This window comes from Geospiza fortis, unplaced genomic scaffold, assembly GCF_000277835.1.
Source record: "Geospiza fortis unplaced genomic scaffold, GeoFor_1.0 scaffold79, whole genome shotgun sequence".
In the NCBI taxonomy this organism is placed as follows: Eukaryota; Metazoa; Chordata; class Aves; order Passeriformes; family Thraupidae; genus Geospiza; species Geospiza fortis.
In genome coordinates, this window is record NW_005054408.1 from 2,272,308 (window position 1) to 2,296,472 (window position 24,165).

At 41.2% G+C, this 24,165-nt stretch overlaps 2 protein-coding genes across 2 annotated transcripts in view; one reads left to right on the plus strand and one right to left on the minus strand.

The window, feature by feature from the left end:
• On the minus strand, window positions 1-24,098 carry VPS35 (VPS35 retromer complex component). The gene is made up of 17 exons (XM_005426256.2): window positions 23,942-24,098; window positions 17,569-17,667; window positions 16,113-16,209; window positions 15,502-15,625; window positions 14,169-14,351; window positions 13,652-13,865; window positions 12,841-12,924; window positions 12,299-12,408; window positions 9,197-9,293; window positions 8,958-9,106; window positions 8,265-8,472; window positions 7,604-7,759; window positions 5,460-5,582; window positions 4,375-4,554; window positions 2,978-3,217; window positions 2,139-2,282; window positions 1-892 (listed from the first exon to the last, which is right to left on the minus strand). The coding sequence occupies exons 2-17, from the start codon at window positions 17,581-17,583 to the stop codon at window positions 713-715; spliced, it is 2,304 nt and encodes a 767-aa protein (XP_005426313.1). The 5' UTR covers window positions 17,584-17,667; window positions 23,942-24,098; the 3' UTR covers window positions 1-712.
• The window catches only part of ORC6 (origin recognition complex subunit 6), a 7,504-nt gene continuing 6,162 nt past the window's right edge, over window positions 22,824-24,165 (plus strand). The window contains exons 1-2 of the mRNA XM_031061307.1: window positions 22,824-22,841; window positions 23,781-24,041. Coding sequence (XP_030917167.1) covers window positions 22,824-22,841; window positions 23,781-24,041 — 279 coding nt within the window. The remainder of the gene's footprint in view (window positions 22,842-23,780; window positions 24,042-24,165) is intronic.

Sequence of the window (24,165 nt, forward strand, 5' to 3'; positions counted from 1 at the left end):
GGTGTTAATAGCAACTTTATTGTTTCACCGGTGCAAAATCATGATACTGAATAAACTTGTGTAATGCATTTTCCCCTAAATTTACAGTAATGAAGGTTATACATATCTATATAGATTGCAATTTCTCTATTTTTTTATACTATTTGGAACAAAATTATCTTGATAAATATGCCCTGTGCACAGTACTGGCCCTCACTGAATGTCACAGAGCCTTAATATGCAAAATATAACTTCTGTTTTTGAACATGGTACTTTAAAACTCTCCAAACATGCATTAATATATTCTAGTTTTAGGGAAAAATATTACACTTAGTCTCAACTCGGCATTAAAAGAAAAGCACAAGCAAAATTTGACATACAATAATCCCAAAAATCTGATGCTCTGTAAGGATCAGACACAGTTTCAGCTGACAGTCACTGCCAGTTTAGAGCTCTAGTGCTACAGAAGCAACAGTGAACAGACAAGAGAAATCAGAACTGAAGAGCCCTACCATGTCACATGGATTTCAAAGAAAGTTTCAGCCATGCTAACTGATGAAACCTGTAGTTGCTGGTCCAACCTTCCACATTTGTTAGAGTACTCAACACAAGTGTTTGAAGTGCCAGACTGAACACATGAATGTTAACTTGACATTTCTGAAAGGCACAACCTAGGAACCTATCTTAAAAAAACCATGGTATGTAAATGAAAACAGGTACAGTGAGTGTCTTTCTAAAGAACAAGACCTTCATAAATTGGCCCCTCAGATTCTGGTGATTCCCTCCTCAGACGCAAGTGCTCCAGTGTGTTGTGAAAGTGTTTGTTAATTTGTTCTGTTTCTTCAGTAGACTCAAGGTTTGGGAGATCTTCTCTAATCTTCTGTATAAGCTGATTCAAAACCTGAATTGTCACCTACAGAACATAAAACAGAAGTCATCAACACCCTCTGTGTACAAGTGCACAGACATTAGTTTGAACAGACTTGTCTTTAAGCTATCTGTATTTGGACAATCTTTCAAAATGCTGATAAGACTCTATGCAGACAAACTGCTGGGGACTGCCTTCTCTGGCTCTGCACAGACCCCTTCCAATTTCAGAGTTCTGTGGAAATTCCCCCATCCCAGCGAAGGTGAAAAACTTGTCATTAGCCTGACAGCTTTGTAACTACTCCAACAGCATTTCTCTCCAGTGTATTCAATACAAATTTAAAAAGCTTCCAACAAATGGCACACACAATCAGATTGTATATGCACTGTGAGATAATTGTTTCTTATAGAAGTCAGTCAGGATGGTAATATCAGATTTAAAGTTATTCTTAGAGAACAACCATGGCTGCCTCCAGGCTGAAGTTCAGCACTACACAAAATGCACTGCAGGCCACCAGAGTATCCAGAGAGTATTTTTACATCTGCCAAGTTCTTTGAAATTCAAAGTTTTGTTTTCATCTTCATCACATACAGCCTCTCCTATACTAGAGCACCCCTATACTGAGAAGCCAGTTCAGTTATTGGAAAGTCAGCAAATCCCTCAAATTTCTTTAGGCATTCTCTTAGAACTGCAGGGTATTCTTTAATGTCTGGTCTTAATCAATGACATCAGAGAAGACACTGATCTCTACTTGACCAAGCAGGTTTTTCAAACTGCATAACTCTTCTTTATCTGCTAACAGAAAATGGATCAGGTAACTAACTCAGATTATACACACACACAATTTAAGCTGAGTACCTATGGTGTCATATCTATTTTGAGAATTTAAAGCTTACACCAACCTGGCAAGAGTCAGCAGTGACCATGAACACCTGTAAAGAATTTTCTTTCCCTTATGTACCCATCAAGTTTGGTACCTCTAAAGCTAGAATCCTACTACTTTCTCATCTAAGTTACAGTAAGTTTTATTCTAAAATATTTTAGGTATACAAGTCTCACAATGTTTAAATTCATAACTGAACTGCAAACATTTCCCCCCAATGTGAGAAGAACGAAGTTTAATCCAATACTTTTACTAGCACATCAAGAATTGACACGTCTCATCACAAGAACTTGTGCCTCTCATGAGGCTACAGGGCAAGCTGAAGAGAATTTGTGGTATAAGTGTGAATGAAGAGCTTAAAGAAATCTTCTTTAAAAAGGATGCAACAGAGAATGGATTTCCACTCACCGCCTCATTTTCCTTTTCATAAAAATAGATATATCTATTCAGAATTTCTATGAAAAGCTGGACTTGCAGAGAAGGGTCCATGCACTGATTTGCTATCTTCAGAGCCTTCTTTAGGCATTCCATCACTCTTTTTCCTCCATGAAGCTAGAAGGAAAAACACCAAAGTTACAAGAAATAAAAAAACCTTAGGGAGCTCCAGTATCTCTTCCCGTGGCACACACAGCATTTCCTGGGGGTCTGCCACAGAAACACAAAACCACACAAACTGCAAAGAGCAACCTGTCACTGAAAACTTACCCTGCCTGACTGCCACCAACATTAGATTTTGTTAAATCACACAGCAACATGAACAGTTGTTGAAAGCCTTCAATTATGAGATCAATTAACTCAATTTTGTAGCATGTACCATAATGCATATTTTGAAAAATATGTTTCAAACACTGCTCCTTAAAATGACAACAGCTTATGTGATAAGCCCTGAAGAACACAGAGGATTTTTTTACCTTTACTTCAACAACTTTTATCTGTAATTTGGAAGTTTAGTAGTTCACATGCTAACTGAGCTAATATAATAAATCCAAGTAAAGTGCAGCCCAGTCAACCAGCCTTTAACTAGCTGACACTCAAAAGCTTGCCTGGTACTTCCACCCTTAAATTAGTTTTCTCCATGTTTTTATTTATGCAGTTTACGCTCCAGTGAGTTTTAGAAGTTTCATGTATTAGAATAAATTCCAACCAAACCTACATCACCAATGTATCTACTTTAGAAGTGTCTACAGAAGGAAGGCAGAACTGTTAGTGAGGCAGGATGTGTCCCACTGCTGTCACTTTGTTCTCACCTCCTCTCCATTCTTGTCAGTGTTTCGGCCAGACCAGAACAGATGGGCACAAGTGCTCACAGCTCGGCACTGGTCTGGCTTCTTCAGGAGTTTGGAGGCTGCCAGTGCACACTGAGTCCTCAAAGGCTCGTGGTTCTCCTCACTGAAGCACTTCATCCTCTCAAATGTCCCAATTATCAAGGTGATTGCAGCCAGCTGTGCTTTTGAGTCACTGATTTCATCTTCATATAGAGAGAAGGCCTAGACAAGGGAGAAAGCAAGACTCAATCAGAACACATCAGGGAAAAAAAAAATCACACCTGCTACTCACACAGCAAGAAACTGTCCAGTTTTGCATTTGTTAAAAGCTTCAGGCAGGAAAAAAATCTTTCATGTAGAGTGTCAAATCAAGTAAATCCCCAGACCAGAAAAAGTCTTACAAGAAATAGTATTCAAGTGGTCATAGCAAATAAGTGTGCTCCCACAAAATCTGAAGATTGAGTTTTTCCTCATTCAAGCACCTATTCAGATACAGAACTTCAGCAGCAGAAACAGTCCTTGAAGAAGATTTGGTTCTTTGAAACACACAAAACAGCAGAGCAGAAGTTGACAGCAGGTCAGTGATGACAGAGTAGGTAAGAAAAGCACTTGCACTGCTGCTACATGGATGAAGAATCTTCAGAGAATAGACAAATCTTGAACTGTATCTCTAATGCGAAGTACATAATTGCCATGGTGCTCTCATGGTCAGAACTGTGCTGCAACAGCAACTGATACAACGCAGTGAGCAAACCCAGCTTATCAGCAACTGTTTGAAAACATGCATTTAGTAGCAGTGTTAGAGGAAAGATTAGGACAAAGTTACAACATGGATAACATGGAACACGTTGGTTCTTTATGTGATGGGTAGGAGGGGAAGGTTTTTGCAACAGTAAGGTTTAACACCAAGTTACAAGTTCAAATAGATTTTCAGAGTAGTTTATAACAGGTTCCAATACAAAGATTTTAACTGGCAAAGCCCAGCATAGCAGCTGTGAACACTGCAGATTTTAGAAAACTTCCAAAGAGTGCTTGTGGTCAGGAGAATACCAGCTGGGTATCAGGAGCTGGAGACAGAAGCAGTGAAGGAGCATTTTATGCTGAGAAACTACACTCCTCCAGTGAGCCAACTACACGAGCAGGAGGCAGCATTGCAACATACCACTGTTGTCAGACTGAGTATTCAAATCAGTAGCAATGGAGCTTAATTCCACAGCAGCCTGGGAAGCAAGAATGAAATGAGGAGTTTCTACCTAGTAGCACTGGCTGTCCATCATTTCAGGTGTTTTAATCACACCAGATGGTTCAGTGTTCAGCAAACCTACCCAAATCAAATGAAAGGCAGCACAGGACACCAGCTCTAACAGTTGGACACTCACCTGGGACATGAATTCATAGGCCACAGTTTCGTGATTCTCAAAGCCAATCTCTCCTGCAGCCAGTGCTCCCTGCAGGAAGAGTCGGAGAGGCAGCTCTGCCAGCTCTGCTTTGATCAGAGCACTGATGGTCTGATGAGCAAATGAGAAGATCTTCTGGCACTTCTTTTCCCATTTGTCATCCTAGACAAGAAAAGCAAGTACAAGCTTGAACAAGAGCATTGCTATGAGGAAAAGGGAATCTCAATTGTTTTAAGATCTGTGAAGTGCTCCAGTCTGTTGCTCTCTGATGCCACTCCAGGCACTCCAGCAGTACAGTGTTGGCTTCAGTGGGTCTGCACAATGTATTTCTTTCATTTACAAAAATTTCACACCTATTTTTCCTACCAGCTCATAAGAGCCTTCTTCAGAAGCCTACACTGAACTGCAGTTAAGACAGCTATGCTTAGCACATAACTGAACAAAAGCCTAGTTAGCCAAGGGGAGAAAAATTCTGTTCAGTCCAGAGCAATCAGAAGTGGAACAGAATTTTAAAACCTTCATTTTGAAGAGTATTTTAACAAATATTTAACCTTATTTCCCCACAATATAACATCCACAATAAAGGAAATACATATTTAAGGTAAGTATCTCAATCAGAAAGCTCTTAAGAGCCAAAATGGATCAGTCATTATTTTAATGTACACTTTTACTACTACTGTATAAGTTAAAGCAAGTGCTTTCTTTTAGGTTTAGAAACATTACAATAACGCAGCTACAATTTAGAAATTGACGAATTTCAATATTCAGATTTAAATCAGTTTCATGCCATCAGTTCTGGTCTCCAGTAAAGGCACATAATCAGTCACGTTAATGAACAAACAAAACTTGCCAATTTCTACTTCTTCACCTCTCAAGTACTAAAGTAATTTACTATGACCTGATAAAAATCTTCATTAAATTAAAAAGCATTCAAACCTCGAGAAAAAACCCAAACAAAACTAGCCCTTCTGTATCAAGTCTGAGCACACTTATGCAGCCAGCCAAAATGCATTTTCAAGAAAATAAAGCCAAGCAAGCATACAAGAGCCAGCTAGAGGTGAACTTACCACTTTGGAGTTGTCTTTGTAGCGAAAAGCGAGCTGGTAGGCAGCAAACACCAGGGGCGGCAGCGTGAAACGGATGCGCTGGTTCCCCCCGGCCCCAAAGTGCTTCCGAGCAGTGTTGAGGATCTACAACAGAGGCACTGTGAGCTCAGAGAATCCTGCACTGAAACATGCACTCAAGGGAAGCTCAGTGCCCCACCCTAAATGTGTTTTTAGATTAGATGTAGATTTCATGTAAATAACCTGAATATACAGAAGTCTAATCACCCATTCTCACACATATTTTATGAAAAATCCTTTTGTTAGGAATTTTTTCTCCTGAGAAGCTGAGAGGCCTCAGAAATGAAATGTAAGCAATAATTATCTGCTGCTGTGGACTTCAACAGATGCATCTTTGATTGGTCTCATGTGGTTGTTTCTAATTAATGGCCAATCACAGTCCAGCTGTCTCAGACTCTCTGGTCAGTCACAAGATTTTATCATCATTCCATTCCTTTCTATTCCTTGCTAGCCTTCTGATGAAATCCTTTCTTCTATTCTTTTAGTATAGTTTTAGTATATAATTTTCTTTTAATATATATATCATAAAATAAGGAATCAGCCTTCTGAAACATGGAACCAAGATTCTCATCTCTTCCCTCATCCTGGGACCCCTGGGTGAGCACCACCACAACCCATTACACACTGGTTAGCCACTCTGGCTAATACACTTGGACTAGGCTCTTTGAATTTGCATTTCATATCTCTTCCATACAGAATGCATAATTTAAAGTGAGATACTGTGAAAATCTTTTAACCTTGGATTTTTCCTGCTGCTGCTGTATTGTAGAAAAATTTGATGCAAGCATTTGTGATGCTGAGGGAGCTATTAAGCATTATTAGTAAAAGGTGTTAAGTAGCTCATAGAACTGTACCTAAAAGATAATGTGACAAGTCCTTTGATGGCATTTAAAGGGGGTCAATGTGATTAAAGCAAAGCACTGCTAGATGAGAAAGAGACTGACACTCAGAATCTCTGCAGAAACAGCTTCAACATCTCTAGCTATGTAAATTCTTTTGGGGTAGAAATATTAATTTCCTTGGTGTCTGCATTCCTTTGAGGAAAGCTTTGCTCTCTATAGGGAAAAAACCCCTTTCTGCTTGACTCCAGTGATAAGATCCTGAAACACAACTGACTCCAGTTCCTGTAAAGTTATTCTTCTCCCCATCACACAAGTTTCATTACACTTCAAGCAAGAGTTTTTTATACCAGACCTTAAAGTCAAACTAAATCAATGTTAGTTGTGTTCTGCATAGCTTGCACTTTATTCTGTTGCTCTATTCTTACTGTTTATACAGTGTGACATTTATTTCAGGCACAAACTGTAAGTTCACAGTAGTCCCTAAGCAGGCCTGACTCTGACATGAGCTAACTGCCATCTGCAGCAGATCCAACTCCAGCACAGCTTCTGCAGTAGATCTGGCATAGACAGAATATCCCTGGCCCTCTACTCTAACACACACTTCAAGATAGTTTATTTGAAGCTTAAGTGATCTCCCTAAAGCCAGATATAGCAGATTAACAACAGAACTACATTAAGCTGCCACAGATCAACTCAAACCATTACAAGTGCCATAATGCACAGATTTCAAGGACATGTCAAATCTGTTGCTACAGATGGACCAAGCAAAGAGAAAAAGCATGTGGAACCAAGCAGCAGGACACTACATGCTGTATGAAGACTCCATCCTTACAGAAATTAAAATCCCTAAGGCCAAACATGCTAAGCTGTATTTTCTGAGGTTTTTTGCATTCCCTTTGTATCAAAATACACAAATAGCTCAGTACTCCAAACAGCACTTGCTGTGTTTTCAATAGATCATTATATGAAGTTGTCAGAACATTAGGAATTCCACAAACTAATACAGATAGTTACCACCTCATGGGATGAAAACTTTCAATCAACAAATGCTTAAGTCCTCATCTGCTTTTTCTGAATAAACAACATATCATCCTACCACTAAAGGTGTCACACAATGTTCTCTGCTGAGTTTGTAGTCCCAGAGCAGTGATGCCCCAGCTCCCAGCTTCAAGTGTTGTACAGTCAATAATGCAAGAACAGGGACAGTTCAGAGAGCACAGACATTGAGAAGCACCAGTCACCAACCAGGTACTGCTGGTCAGGGTCATCAGAACGCAGCAGGTGAATAAATCTCCCCACAAGACTCTGCTCATCTGCAAAGTCCTCAGGGTCAGGATCTTCAGCAGGCTGATCTGGCTGATCCTGGATCAGCGTGGATACCAAATTCATGATAGCATCAACCTGGTAAAGGCAAGAGAACCTATGTTTAAACTACAGTAGTCCATAAGTATAAATTGCCAGCAATTAGGAACATCTTTACAGCCACTCATAGTGCTGATGCTTCAGACATATGTGCCTTACACCCTGAAGAGAAGGGACCCTCTCAGCACAAGTGGGACAGGGCAGCACAGCAGTGCAGAGGAAATTCAGAGTCCAAAGGCTATGCAGCCTTCTTTAGATAGCAGACCCAGTTTTAAAGGGATTCAGGGTCTTTTTTCCACACCTAACAGATTACTGTCTAGGCTGAGGTGTGGTAAATCAGAAGTAGCCTTTAGGATGAGGTTAGGTAAGAGACATTTAAGAACACAGGAAGAAGAATTACCAAGTGGGATAAAGCCTGTGCCAGGGGAGGCAGGGGCATGCAGGCCAGGAAACAAAGCATGCCCTGCATGAAGTCACTAGATGTGTTTTCAGGTCTTTGAACAATCATTTAAATACATAGATTTTCCAATTAACTATATCATACCTGTTCTTGGGACACAATTTCTGTGTTATAATCCAATACATTGCTAAGCACATAACAACTCATGCTCTTCCTGGACTCGTAATCAAAGTATTCAAAGAGTGGGTGAAAATGTTTTAGTTTCAGAACTGTCAGGATATTGTTGTAAGTATCAACTGGGATTTTCAAAAGTCTAGTCAGCTCCTTTGAAACAGCACTGCTTGTTGCAATACTAGAAGAAAATATATGCAAAAAATTACAATTAATCAATGGTTCACACATGTAGACAGGTTTAAAATCTGCTTCAGAGTATAAATTCTGAGGTATACAACAACCACCAAACAACTTGGTGCTATGGAGAAAGGAAACAAGTACCAAAATAAGTCAGATCTTGCTCTTTGGGACATACAGTAAAAAATGCATATTTTAAGTTGCTGCCAGCAGAAGCAGAGTGTGGCTGCAAAGGCAGCAGTAGCAGAACTCTAGAGTGCTGTGAGGGATGCCTACAAACTGCACACACACTGTGTGGATGTACGGCACAATTTATTCATGTGGAGCAAGTCCTGGTTAGCCAGGAGTTTATCAGGGCTGCTGCAGCTCAGTCCAAAAGCAGTGACCTTCCACATCCAGAGCATGGCTCTGCTATCTAACCAAAAGCAGAAGGCCTGATTTTAGGGTATTAACTGCCATGCCAAAGAAAATCCAAGAGACACTCACTGTTCCAGATTAAGTTTGTTGAATATTTCCACAGTAGTCTCTAACACCTTGTCAACATAGTCCACACGGTCTGGGTAGCATTTCATGGCCAGGTTAATGAGAGAAACTTGCAAAGACACCACATCCTCTGAGGGCATATCCTGCCGTGACTGAAATTCAAGACAGCATGAAACTGATACTAAAGCACAGAATTTTACAAAAAACACCTCCAAAACTGCATGCAGGGATACCCAACATACCTGTATAACAGTAGCAACCTGCTGTGAAAAGATATCAAACAGTTTGATATCTGCTGGGATCCCAGGTCCATCTTCACGATGTGCAAATAAAGCTAACCTGGTGACAGAGCAAGGAAAGCAGCTTGGTCAGGATAGCTTTTCCTCTCCTCAAATACAGAGCAGAAAGAGGGACTGGCAGAAAAAGCATGTCCTTTAGGTATATTTGGAAGCTCTATTACAAGCAAAAAGGAAATTAATGGAAGTCAGAAGCCTTATGAGCAACTAAGCCTGGTAACTATCAGTCCTGAAAGGAGTGCTGACAGAAAAGGCAAGGTGAAGAAAGAACAGGAAGGACATTTCCTAACTGATTTTCTTCAGCTAGAAGGAAGCGCTATTTTTTTTCCAGCAGATAAAGAGGTATAGAGTAGGCTGATGGAAGAGTAAATATCCTGCATTTATTCGTTCAGTGATATTACTGAAATTAGACACCCAATAGCATCCTCCACAAAACAGCCTCCAGAAAAAAAACACACAGAAGGAATATGCTGACTTAACTATTCTTTGTAGCTAAAGACCAAAGACCAACCAACATGTGTAAGTCTGGAACTTACACTATTTGCAGAGAACAAAATACAAAGTGAACTTAAGAAGAATGGAGAATTAAATAATATTGGTTTTTGGGGGGGTAGGAGCAAGAAACTGCCATCCAGCAAGCATTTAGGAGATGGTGAGAGGTATTTTTATCTGTAAGAGAAAGTCACACCAAGCACCATTTCTGCAAAAATGAGATACAGGATAGAAAGCACCACTATCAGAAGACTAACACCTTACCAGAGTTGAAGCTTAATAAGCTCAGCACTATCTTGACTTTCTAATTATTGAGGTTATTATACTCTGAATTAGAAGAAGAACTACAAAAATATTTAGGAAAAGGCATTGCATTAAATTTTTCAAAATTCTTTCTATAGGATTTCTTAATTTTGATTCTCAATCTGAAATAAAGAGGCACATAAGAAAACCCCAGGAGGCAAAAAAACTTCACTGCCAGGAAAAGTAAGACATTGAACTATTCTTATATTTGATTAGGGTGATAAGAAGCAGACTTCCTAAAGCCAGGAACAATCACTGCCTTTTCTTAGAGGCACAAGGCAGCTTTCCTCAGCAACAGCTCAGTGTAAAGCCAGCAATGCTACAAGGTATGAACAAGCTGCAGGCAGATGGCAGCATAATTAAAAGTCATGAATGCTTTAGTAAGGCAACAAAGATCCCAAAGCAGCAAGACTACTTGCAGAGATTCCTTTAGCAGGAAAGCCCCACAGGAACAAGGATAAAATTTTCACAAGCTTCTTCAGCAGTCACTGATGTTCAGATTTAATTACCCAAAGCCAGCTGAAACAAAGATGAGAAATGCCAAGAAGCACAATCTACACAGGGCAGCTTCACATCTCAACTACACAATACTGAAGCTCCTGGCCACTGCTGCTACCAGCTCCAACACAAACACAAGAACAACATCCTCCCTACACACAGGGATTCCAGGGACAGATCCACTCAAATGCTCCAACACTGGCAGTAACATTACAGTCAAAATCCCAAGCTGCAACACTGCAAAGATAACCACCATGCTGCCACCTTTCTGCCCTTGTCCTACAGCCCAAAGAGAGCTCTGCAAGCCTTCAACAAACTCCAGCCCACAAGCCCCAGCAGTGGTAAGGCTGGGAGGACAGAGGGTCACTGCTGGTCAGTCACTTACTGGTGTTTGTAACATAACAAAAAAACTTACTGGGAGGTGACACCAAAGTTTAACAGGAGAGCAAAAGCTACACAAGGAAAGCCTTCTCACAAGAATGACACTGCCACACTCTAGTGTAAGAGCCTAGCAAAATATGCCATGATCTCCTTAAAAAGTAATCAAGATAGTCTCAGAAATCAGTTACAGGCAACATTTCTTGGGATTTGGGGGTTTTGTGGTTTCCAGTTTTGGAGGTTTTATTTAAGCTAACAGAATTATGAAAAATCTCAGCCACAGCATCAAAGTGTGGGAAACCAAAGAACTCCTGTGAACATCTCTGTATGAAGGCAGCAAAGGCAGCACAGTGTCTCTGACAAATGCACAAACACTGAAAGGTACTCCAATAAAACCAAAGTCTTGAACATATAAATCTGACATAAGCTGAAGACAAACTACAGACTTGGTGAGTAAAAAGTTCAAGATCCTAAGTTGTACCAGTCATGCCCAATACACTCAAGTCCTCTCCAGGTATTAGAGAGGATCCAGCAATCCCACTCAATGCTGAATGCCAGGGGGACACAAGATCCCTGTCCTAGCTGAACTCCAATCATTGGTACATGGACCAGATGTGCATGTCTGGGTGCAAATGCAAAGGACAAGTATTTTCTACAGCCTGAGACAAGCCAGGCAAGGGCACTTCCTTTCTGCAGTAAGAAAGTGCAGGTGCTCACTGAAAATCTGTGTTTCCTTTCACGATACAAATTAAAAGTTCAGTTTGACCTTAAAGGTCTTTTCCAACCTAAGGATTCTATGATTTCTCCCCCAAATCAGAACTCAGTGCAAGCAGTTTTAAGCAGTACCTCCACAGGAAAAACATGCTTTTAAGAGAACAGTGTAGATGCTAGTGGCAAGCTAAGAATTAAGAAGATAGTTCCATTTCCTACTAGCTCTGTTCTGAAGAAGCATTGTTATGTTCTCTGATCTCTGACCCTGCAAGGTGAAGTATTCCTGACAGATGATTTAGCCATTAGGATCTTCAAGATTTCAAGAGGTACTATGAGTGATATGGCTGTCAAAGCAGGGCACTGCTGTCACTTCAGTTCTGAAGCATGAAACTGCTCAATACTAAATGGGCTGTTTCCTGGCTTAATCTGTTTAACAAGTTTTAATCATTCCATAAAGCAGGTTTCATTGGAAGCTGTAAAAGCAGAGTCCAGAGAGTAGAAGTTACAGAAATAATATTCTTCACAGCTTTAATTACAGCTGATAGAAAGACATGGAAACAGGGAAGTGGTAAAAATAAGCATATTCAAATGATAGAAGAATTATCATCTGCTTGTGCACAACACAAACTTAATTTTGAGTCAAGTTCCACCCCCTTGGTCACTCACCTGTCAATTAAAGCAATAATTATATTTTTCACATTCACATTTTGGTGCAGCTCAGCACAGGCTCTGAGAAATGGGTTCAGGGTTTGGAGGTGAAATTCATCTGGGAAAACCTGAAGTTTTAGATCAATAGTCATCAAGTTATAAACTGAATTTGCCCATTGTTACACAGAAGAAAAATGCAACATAATAATTCTAAAGCAGATAGCCACACAGTAAATACACTCCGGCCTATGAAGCTGACCTTGACTGGGTAAATGCATGAAGCAAGAGATATGAAACAAAGGGGTAACTGAGGGCCCACCTCTCTATTACAACTCATAACACAGGCACTACTGCTCAGATGCTTACAGCTACTGCAACAGAAGGAGCACAAAATCTCCACTTTGCCCATCTGGTAAAAAATACAGGACAAGCTACTGTGTACAAGTCCCAGTGATGAAGTTTTCCAGTCCATGAGGAAGATGTGAAAGCTGCCTGAATCTGATTAAGTGTACAGAAGTGCCCCTGTGTCCCATCACTGCAACTGAACTCAAGCAGCTCACCTGTATGATGCACTCCATGAGGTACTCCTGAGCTAAAGCATCTCTACAGTTCACAACTTGCTCCAGTATTCCAGGCAGAACAATCTGGAATAGGGGAGAAAAGGTCTTGCAGTGATTTTACAACTACCTTCTGAGTTTATATTCACATATACATTCAATCCAAGCAGAGCAGAATTTTTAACAGTTCTCAGCTGATTCTCTACATAAACACTTTCTGGTAAGAAGTCACATTTTTCTGCAGTTCCATCCTTCAGAGAAAAAAACCACAAAACAACTGATCTCAGAAGTCTGTCCCTTTCATACATTATGCAAGCTTTGATTTCATAAGTCAGTGCTACTGACTTTGCAGGCACATACCCAGGGTCTCAGCAGCACCATGGCAGAACTTACAAGGGACAGGCTTTTAAATAATACATTTCCTTCACTGTCATTTCACACAGTAACAGTTCTCTTGAATGCTTTGGGAAGCACACCCTCACAACTTGTGAAATCCATCCCAGAACACCAGATGTGTATACATCCCTTAGACCAACCCATTACTCTGCAAAGAAAATGGGAATCAGGAAGGAAAGGTCAGAATTTCTAGTCACTGTTACAGACTTACAGGAGAATGTGTGAATCACGTCCCTGGCCTGAGAACACACTGTATGCCAGTATTCACAACTTCTCCTCAGGTGAAGAGTTTGAGAAGCACTGGGATTACTGAACTTTTAGCAAAGCTATAACACTTCCAGCTGCTCATATGAAAGTCCAAACTCATTTAGTTTGGAAAAAACTGGCAGAAGTCAGAAAGAATGGAGAGCCATCCCACCTGCTTGTATCTCTCCACATTGACCCCCTCCAGCTGACTGAGGCGGACCAGGTTTGTTCCCACCAGGATCCTCAGCTCCTGCCTCTCTCGCTCCCTTTTCTCTCTGTCCCGACTGTGGCCCTGGTGCTGCATTCGCACCCACAGCTTGTTCATCTCAGCAAAGTTCAGCAGCACAAAATCCATTGAGTCACTGATGTCTCCAGTGGTTTCTTCACTGCAATTGATAAGAGGTTAAGAACAGAAAAGCTTGTCAGAGGTATTCATCCTTCCAGCCACTGGTGAACATACAAGTTTTAATCAGGTTAGAGGATGGGATTTCTGGGTTCATAAGAAAGGTTCATATCCTCACTTGTGAGGAACTTTAATGCTAGAAGGGAATTCTTAATGGATAAAACACCTGTCAAGTCTGTGGAATTCCAGCATACCTACTTCTCTCAAATCTGAAGTAAGTAACACAGAAAATTTAAATAAGCTCTATTAACAGTAATTTTATTAAGTTATAGCCCATGCTTCTTACTCTGCTTGCTCGCCTTCATCTGGTAAGATATTCCTGGTACACTGCAGGAGATAGTTTCTGAGGAAGAGGCCTCTAAGAGGATGCTGCACTCCACGGCACATCTCCACCAGGTCTTTCAAAATATCCTTCCTGGACTGTGGAAATGACTTGACATAGACAACACCTACTGTAATCAGCAGATACCTGCAAAAGGCACAGAGTCACACAATAAACCATAAAGTAACATCATCACACTGAAAGGCAATAGTTCCTTTTGTCCATGATGGCAGGATTACCAGCACAATAAGCAATAAAATTATCACCCGGGTCCCCTAATTTTGGATATTTAGTCAGCTTTCAACTCCTATCCTCCTCTGCTACAGAGCACAGCAAGTCTGAACAGCCACCAGACCTCATCACAATGCTTGAGACACTGAATGTGTAAATGCTCACAAAGTTCTGAATGCTCTCAGACCAGCTCATTTATACTTCCAGCATCTTACCAAACTGGAAAACAGTTCTGACACATATAAATAAGCAAGCACCACAAGTTTCATCAGGGAGAACCAGAGGCTACAAGCAGGCAGGAAGACAACTCTAATGGTTACACACAGAGGTGAAGACACTGTGGTAGCCATCAGCCAAACCCCAGAAATTGCATGAAGATGCAGCCTGGTATATCCAGAGCCTCTTACTGGCATGAACAGAAGGTCAGGAATGAAAAACTTCAGTACTAAGCAAAACCTAAATCCCAAAAGTGACTATGTCAAAGATGTACTGCAGCCCAACAGTCACATATTTCAATATAAGCTTCACAGGCCTTCAAGTATCATTTCTGGCAAGTTATCACTTTGCCAAAAAAAATTCAGAAATACAAAGACTCTAAGAGTGAAGTGACAAACTTTCAGCTTCCTTCTCACACTTCCTGTTCTCTAAAAAGGCAGAAGGTTGTGAGGCAACTACTGTGTGGGAGAAGGTAAGATCTAGACCCTCAGGTAACAGAAACAGTTTAATACATGCATAGTCAATCTCCCTGATCAGAGCATGGTACTTGGTTATCTTCCACTGACCAGCTCTTTACCCAAAAGCCAACTTCATTCCAAGATTGAAGTGCTCTCATCCTGGTCATGTGCAAAATTAACACACTGGCAGGAAGAACTGACCTTCTGCACCTGCACTCTTGGCCTAATCTCAGAAGTTTCACAGTAACTGACTCCAGACAGGCAGAAATACTATTGACCATTGTAAACTGATTGAGAAGGCAATCACTGTCTGAACCCAGAGTTGGACAACTATTCACCAGTTTAAAAAAGAAAAAGCAAGCAAAGCCACACACCAACATACACACACTTACAGTCTTGGAATGATATTTCCAGCATATTGTACTAGCTCATAAAGGTCTGCCACTTTCCTGCCTTTGGCAAATTCATCTGTCAGGTAGACTTCCAGGTAGTGTAGCTCATCAGAAATTGCCATATCTTTTCCTCATGGTTAAGGACTGTGAGAATGTCTACAATGTATTTTCACAGTAATTTGCTCATTCACACCCAGGAAGATGGATGCTGTACCAAATACAAATATGCCCAGGCAGGCAGTACTTCTGAACAGTAATCATTGGGATAAATGTGGAAAATTAACCTCAAACCTTTTATCAATTATTAGAAAAGGGAATAAAACTGGGAATAAAAGAATTGTTTTACAGAGCTGATATTGTTTTTAGAACTAGACTCCTGAAACTTCCCAGAGGAAGATATGAAAGACAATAAAGACCTGTTTTATACCAGAGAAAAACTGAACTTAAACAGCGAGCAAAGTGCATATTCTCCTACAATATATACACATAATTGAATTCTGAGGAGAAAAGTGCTAATAAGTACCTGACACAAGATACCATTGTACCAAAAAAGCAGATGATTATCCCATTGCAAATACATTTCAACTATTAGTTTCCTCCTGAAAGGATACAGAGCTCATAATAGCTCTTTGGAGATAACATAGAAGTCCGCAGCTCCCCAAGCATGTTGGAAGCATGTTTCAGAGCATCCATGAGCTTGTTCTTGTCCTTCAGAGGAGGAAAGAGAAAAGTTTGTTAGAAATGACACTAGGCAACTGCAGGGTTTTTTATCTATGAAAAAAAAATCTCAAGTGATTTAATATCTAGCTTATACTACACCACCCATGCTAGCTAAGTGAACATTTTACCTGAGGTGATAAGAAGATGCATCTGAAGACAGAGCTACAGTAAAAAAATCACAATGCTAATGGTAGAAAAATCTAAAACCATTCTGCTTATGCAGCAATCTCCTCCTGACACCCAGATTCTATCGAGCAAGCAAAACAGAATGTGTTCCCCTCCTCCAAATCTGGTCTGTTGTTTTGCTGAGATCTCACAGATCTCCTAACAAGCTCTAGCAGACAGACAATACACACTGCCATCATCACCTCCTTCTCACCCACCAAAAACACCTCACTGAAAGCCACCCCTTACTAGTCTGCATCTAGCTTACACTTCTGGTGCATTTAATCACCTGGCATCAAAGGATACAACACAAACCTCTAATCTACCACTTTTACAGACTTGAGCAACACATCATAAGCAGCAGCAGCAAGTTGAGGGAGAACAAAAAGAATTGCTAGTGTGATCCACTTAAGTGTATTTATACTGCCACTTAATCACAGATAGCAGTGAAAAGCACAGCTGCAGCTACTTGAAGATTTCCAAAGCATTCCACTAAGCACAAAACTGGAAGAGGTGTTACACTTCTTGCTACTGTCATTTGGCTGCAAACAAAGTTAACTTGGCTAACCACATGAAAACATATGGGAATATTTAAGTTTTCATTGCAACTTTAAGCAGTTTCCCCAAATAAAAGCTGAGGCTTCTCAAACCCGAGAAAGCTCCGTGTGATTACATAATCTGCCTGAATTGGCTACAATTCTCAGACAAAAATCTCAGCACAACACCAGCCCATGGTGTTTTCCAGTCACAGAAGAATTCACATGTATGTCTACAGTTCATCAGTACAAAATTGATCCTATGCAGCAGGTAATTCATCAGCAGCCTCTCAGTCTGACAGCCACACCAAGAAAAGGCTACATGAAGAAAAACCCAACAGAATGGTGGACATAAACAACAATCATTATAAAGTTCATCTTAGGTTCATTTAAATGCAAGCATGTAAATTATAAAGGTACATATTTAACTTATCTTGTCAAATACTGGAGCAAAATCAGGAAGACACATACAAAGAATACCCAAGACTCACTCTCAATGAGCAATTGCCTCATTTATTGGCAAAACCTCTGGCACAAAGATACATAAAGGGTTAATTTTCCTCACAGCACTAGAGACTGGTATTGATTTACTCTTTTATTCCTAGCAGACAAGAAGCTTCATTGCCTTTTAAAGTCACATTCTTACCAAGCATCTCTTCATCTGGAACGACTGCACCTTCACAGCCTGAATGGCTTCGTCCAGGAGCTTTTCCTGTTCATCCTGAGGAGATTGCTGTGTTGTTGGCTGGAGGAAAAAAGAAACCAAACAAAACAGAATTCAATGAAGCTGCTTATGACTTGACTAAAACTGGATTCCCACACTTTAGAATGCACTGCAAGTGACACTGCAGTGTGACTACTCAAGGCTTGTCAGAAATAGTTGTGTGACATGTAATGGAGAAAGTTCAAGTGCCCTGCAAAAACCTGAGGGGAGTTACAGGTATCCTCAAGCACCACTGCTTCTTGGACAGCAAAGCCACAGGGGCAGAGCAGGGCCAGCTTTTCCCTTCCAACATTTACAGATCAAGAACCCAGTACAAGTATCTGGGAAGAAAAGCTCCAAGAGAATGCAGAGACATGACTGTGCTGAGAGGAAGCACTGCTGTTACTTCTGTCCACAGAGCCTCCAAGCAGTGCCCAGACCACACACTGCAACTGCACAGATGCTCTCTGTGCTCACAAGTCACAACTTCTCAACTGCTATCTGAGCTACCATTCCGTTCAGGACAAGACTCTGATAAGCAAAGGATAAAGTACAGTTAGTGCATTCCAGAAGGTAAAAGCTACTTGCAGAGTGGATCAGAAAGCTGAAGAGAAACAACTCTTCATGTGTCCCTGTCCCAGTCACATTGTCAGTGACATCTTGTTTCCCCTCAGAGAGGCACATTCTATGCCTTCAACTGAAACTTCCACGATCTTTGAACTTTCCAAGGTTCATATTGCATTTTCTTAAAATACTAAATAAATCCACTGCTTACATCCTTATATTTCCCCTCAATCCAACTCTAACAGGCCTCCTCCTACTGCAGCTGCTACCCTCCCTCTACCACAATAGTGAGACCAGTTTCTACAAGCATCTTTAAGTTATTTGCTAAGATGTCCAAACTCAGATCAGAACCCCTACTGCTGTCCCCACCTGCACCCAGCCTTCCTCCTAAGGCTTCACAAGGAAACACTGCCATCCACCTCGTGCTCAGGATCAGCCTTCAACACCCCATTACAGCATCTCCACTCTTCTCAACCTTGCAGCTTGTTTCAGATGGCCTCTGTGAAATACTGCTGGAGACAAAAGAACTGATGCTGTATTTCAGCTACATCTTCTCTAGTCATGACAAATACCAAGCACAGTCATTTGCACAGCAGGTGCTCTGAGCCTTCACCTTCAATAAATTCTCAACTAGTTACACTTGTTCCCTTCATCTACTGTGCTCAGAAGGTCCCTGGTCTACTCCTTTTAACTGCATCTCAGAAACAAGCTGGAAGGCCATGAATTACATCACCTCAATGTTTTTAAAAACTCTGTCTTCAGTATCAACTCCCACACGTCCCATGTGAGGAGTCCCCAGAAGTATCTGTTGAGGACTGAGATTAAAATTGAGGCCTTAATTAAAGCAGGGGTGTTTTAGTTTAACACCAATTTAATGGTGATAGAGCATTTCACACCCCTGTTATTTCCCATATTTAACTGGGCTCTTTTTCTGCAGCTAAAATCTCCCCACTATTCTTTTCCACATAGAGAAAACAGAGAGTGCTCCGCAATGCTGTTCCTGCCTTGATCACATCCTAATGAAACTCTGCTCTTGAAACTCCTTGATCACCCAGCTGGACAAAACCAAGGCTGATCTGATCCAACACTGGTGACAAACCTGCTTCAAGGAGGGTATATGAGAAAAAAGTTCCTTCCAACCAACATTCTGTGAGTCAGTGTGCCTCAGTAACACTCCAACTATGCACAATAACTAATTAAGAAATGTATTTAGTCAACGAAAATGCCATCTCTGCTAATTAGAGTGCCTCCACTTCTCACAAAGCTCTCTATATAATTAATCAATGTGCAGGTCTTCCAAAAATGATTTAAGCATAAGGAAAAAGCAGCAACCGTGGTTAGATGATCCTATTTCCCAAGCAATTCAACAGCTACAAACCCTCAGACAACCTCAAACTGTGAAACAAGTATGTTCTGCCAGCAGAAGTTTGCTGTAATTGCTAAGCTTTAATTATTCAATGGCAGATCAGACTTTTAAGGAACACAAAATGACAGTGCAGGGACTCGTGTGCAGTAATCAATATCAGAACATCACATTACAGACTTGCTGAATTATGTCTATGCCAGAACACTGGTTATGCTGTACAGTCCCCTGAATCCATACCAGTGCTTTAGAGAAAATAAATCACTGCTGAGCTCAATGCCATATGCTCTGACCACATGAAATCTCTGCTAAAGCACAGCCAGGAACAGTGCAGCAATGCTAACACTGACCACAACTTCCCAAGCCCCCCTTGTCCTGATGGGCATTAAGTTTACACAGCCACCAGCCCTGCTCTTCCACCCCCAGCTGTTCATGGGGCCACAGTGCTGGGAGAGCAGTTTAGGCTGTAAACCATCTAAAAAGCTGTAAGACAGCTGTAAGCCCAGCTGATTAATGGATTACCATTTACCTGGTTCAGCCTAAAGCCACATAAAACACTGCAAGCAGGGCTGTGAAAAGAAGGCTTTTTAACAGCAACACCAAGCCAAAGCATCACTGAAACAAACACATTTACTACAACCCCAGGAAGTATTTGGCTGAGTCCATGTGCATTGGTTTCCTTACTTGTGGTGTGCAAACACCTTGGTTATAGAATCATGGCTGCAAGTTCAGAACGATCCTTTCCATGATACCAGCTATGAGCTCAGCAGATACATTTGTATCTTTTTAGAGAACTTTAGCCACTGTAGTTTAGCAGCAGCTGGGGGAAAATTGGAGTTTCATTCATTTATAGTGTCAGCTTTACATCAAACTCTGCATTAACAGAAAACAGAGAATATTTCCACTTCTGCTCTGAATTTGAACAGCCAGGTCCCACACTGTATTCAACACTGCGATCTAAGTACTGAATTCACCAACAGAAGCATTTTCATATTAACACAAGATATCAATTTATTTCTTCTGTATCTCTCCAAGATATGGAGAATTAAGAAGGAGGAAAACTCAATTTGTATGTGTGTTGATTTGAAGACTGAGAACGTGATCAGACTAAATTACTACAAGGGCACTATACTCCATGTCTGAAGAAAAGACAACTGCAGCATTTTCCAGTGGCAGGGTAGTACAATCACCTACACTGCTATCAAAAGCATTCCACAGGAGGAGTGGTGCCACTTGAGGGGTTGCTTGCAGCAGCTTTATTTTTGTAGGAATAGAAAATATCTTCACAGCAGCACTTGTGAACAAGCTCCAACTTTTACTTTTCCAAGTCTGAATATGTATCAGCTTACCCTTTTCTACCAACTTCAGAAGGCAAGCTACTTTCAGCTTTAGAACTGCAGGGGTTCCCAAATATAACCTGGTTATTATCAAGTGATACAGAAGATCACATCAAGACACACATATGCTACTAACACATGCCTGAAGTTTGAGGATGTGGTGACAAAAGGCAAACAAAGGAAAGAGAACATGCAGCAAAAGCCTACCTACCAGTGAGATCCAGCAGAGCACACAATGAATCAGAACAGTTCTGTCAGAGTCCATGTTGAATAAAGCTGTTTATGTTCTGTATCTTACACTTAAATACCAACCTACTAACATAAGATGGTATATTCAAGTGTCATTTTATCAAAAAAGCAACTGTGGAGTCCTAGGTCCATCTACAAAAACAATCTTGAACATCAGCTTTTGAAGTGGAAGACACTTTTACCCTGGGCAAAAGCAGCAGCACAGAACATCCTGCCTTGTCAACTACAGGTACAATGAGGTACAGAGCCCTGCCTGAGCACAAGAGGAGCAATTTATAGCTTCAATTATGCAGCTATTTAGACTTTAGAAATGTCTGAGCTATACCCACGCTAGATACACTGCAAATGTTGTAGAAAAAACAGAAAGTTGATGTGAAGAGTTTTGCTTCGCTCATCTTTTCCCCTGAACAACGAGGCAGCAGGTGAGCAGTGGAGAAGGGACAGAACTGCCTCCCCCAGGTGCACCAGCAGCTTCTGCACAAGAGACAGAAGCCTTGGCTACCTGTGAACACAGGGCCAGAATAAGTTACCACATGCAAGTTATGGAAGTCAACACTCACAGCAGATGAATTTGGAAGGGAGGTGAGGAAAGCTAGCTTTTGGGTGGGTTTTTTTGGTGTACTTTTTGTTCCTTTCAGGTTTTGTTGTTTGGGTTTGTTCGTTTTGTTTTTTTTTAATAAAAGCTAGTAAACTAAACTGTAAGTTGCCTTGGAAAACAATTTTTTAAACCCAAACCAGCTTGAAACCAGCTGACCAGAATAATTAATACAAGTTATCCTGCAGATAACTATTAGGGAAGTGTATTACTGCAGCCATAAACATTATTCTGGATCATTACTATCCTCATAACAGCAATTTCTCCTGAACATACTAAGCAAACATTGCACCTATTGTGTAAGAATTACTCATTTTCTACCACTCAGTTCCATGAGATTCATTTTTAGTTCCTTATTTGACACCAAGCTGCGCTCCAGAGAGGGCCCAAAATAAAAACCAATGTGCTGACTTACTTCACTTAAAAACCTGGTACCTTGGAGTACTCAAGAATGACAGAGTACTGAAAGACAGCAGAGTTCCAGGGAGCCTGTCAAGCCTAAAAGCTCCTGTTCTGACACACAGGTACCTCAAGCTGCATGCAGAGTATAAATAATAATGAGTAAAAGGTTGTGCTTCCATTCCATTCTAAAGTGCATTTTCACCTAATCTCCAGAAGTCCTTTTCTTTAGGTAACTGATGTGCTCACAGCCTGTTCCACATGGCAGCTCCTTCTGTTTGCTCACCCACTGAATGCCACAACAAATGACATTGACCCAGGGAGGCTTTCCTGCCTCCTCCCATTGTTATTGTTACCTGCCCCCACAGCACTGCTGAGACACCTCAGACAGGGCTGCCCAGGAGAGGAGGGCTGAGCTACAGCAGCAGACCAGGACACTGCCAGCCTACAGCACACAGTGCACTGCTGGCTAACATACTGAGGAAATCACCAAAGAAACAAAAACCAAAGCATAAGCATTTTATACCATACAGGAAGCATTTCTCTGCAACACTGCAGGCTCCAGAACTTCTATCATATCACACAGTATAGGAGCTCAGAGATAAATCAGAGAGATGAAAGCATTTTTCACGTGTTGAAACTGGTACTTACTGCTACAGGAAGCCACAAGACACTATTAAGTATTAAAGAGATGGACTTTTTATTCAGGGTATGATCAAAAGCAGCCAGAGCCCTCTTAAAACAAGTCATGTTAAAGGTACTTAAGCATTCAGCTTCAAGGTTTAAACCAAGCTCAGCCACAGGAAATCACAGGGGAGCCTAATTTGGTAGAGGGAATTATCCCATGTTTAACACCTGTGATTATCCCATGTTCAACATCTGTAACTTTATTTTTTCCGAATCACCTGACAACAGCTATTCCTAGAAAGAAGCCATGAGACCAGACAAGTGTCTGGCCAGTTCCCATGGAAATGACAGGCAAAGGAAAGTAGTTGCACTGCTGAATAATTGACCAGCACAAAATATTTGTGTGGGGGTCAGAGACTGGTGGCTATATAGATTTAGCATTTCTCATTCACCCAATTCAGTATTTAACATTCCTCTTTCAAGCAACAGTACAAGTTTTGCCTAGCCCCAAAGATACAGAGATCAACATACACATAACTTTAAAAAAAAGTCTGTTCCAAAAGCCTAAGAACTGAACAATCCCCTGTTTATGAAGCATTCAGTTATTTTCTGCCCCACTATCTATACACTGTTAGTACTGTTCACATGTCACACTTAGGCTAATTACACTTTGTGGTGGTTACAGCACGTGCTGCTTAAAGTTTCATTGAATATTACATACCACTGAAGGTGCATTAAAGATACTTGAGTTTTACTAGGAAACTTGACTGTCCCCTTGTTTTCATCGAGGACTGAAAAGTATTTCTTGGTATGCATTATTTCCATGGGGAAATTTCAGGTTTCACAGAATGAATGAGGTTGGAAAGATCAAACACCATCCTGTCAGCCAGACCAAGGCACTGAGTGCTATGTCCAGTCTTTCTTTAAACACCTGCAGGGACCGCGACCCCACCACCTCCGTGGGCAGTCCATTCTAATGTCTAATAACCCACTTTGTGAATAAATTCCTCCAAACATCCAGCTTGAACCTCCCCCAGCACATGTTAAGACGACGCCCTCCTGTCCTACTGCTGAGTACCTGGGAGAAGGGGCTGAGCCGCACCTGGCTGCCTCCCTGCCGAACAAACACCAACATCTGCGGCAAAGAGCGCTAAGGAGCTGCGCCCACCAACGCACAACCACCTCTTCTGCCGGAAAAGAAAGGAACTTTACTCGGGAAGCCTACGACAGCGGTCCTGGAGGCTCAAGAGCGCAGGCTGCAAGGCGGACAAGCACGGCACACGTGCACAGAACCGGCAATGACACAAACCCGGGATTAACACAGGGGCAGCAGGGCCAAAGAGAGCGGAACTGACCGAACTGACCGCTGTACGGCCGCGATTCCGCGGTAAAAACACCGCCTTTCC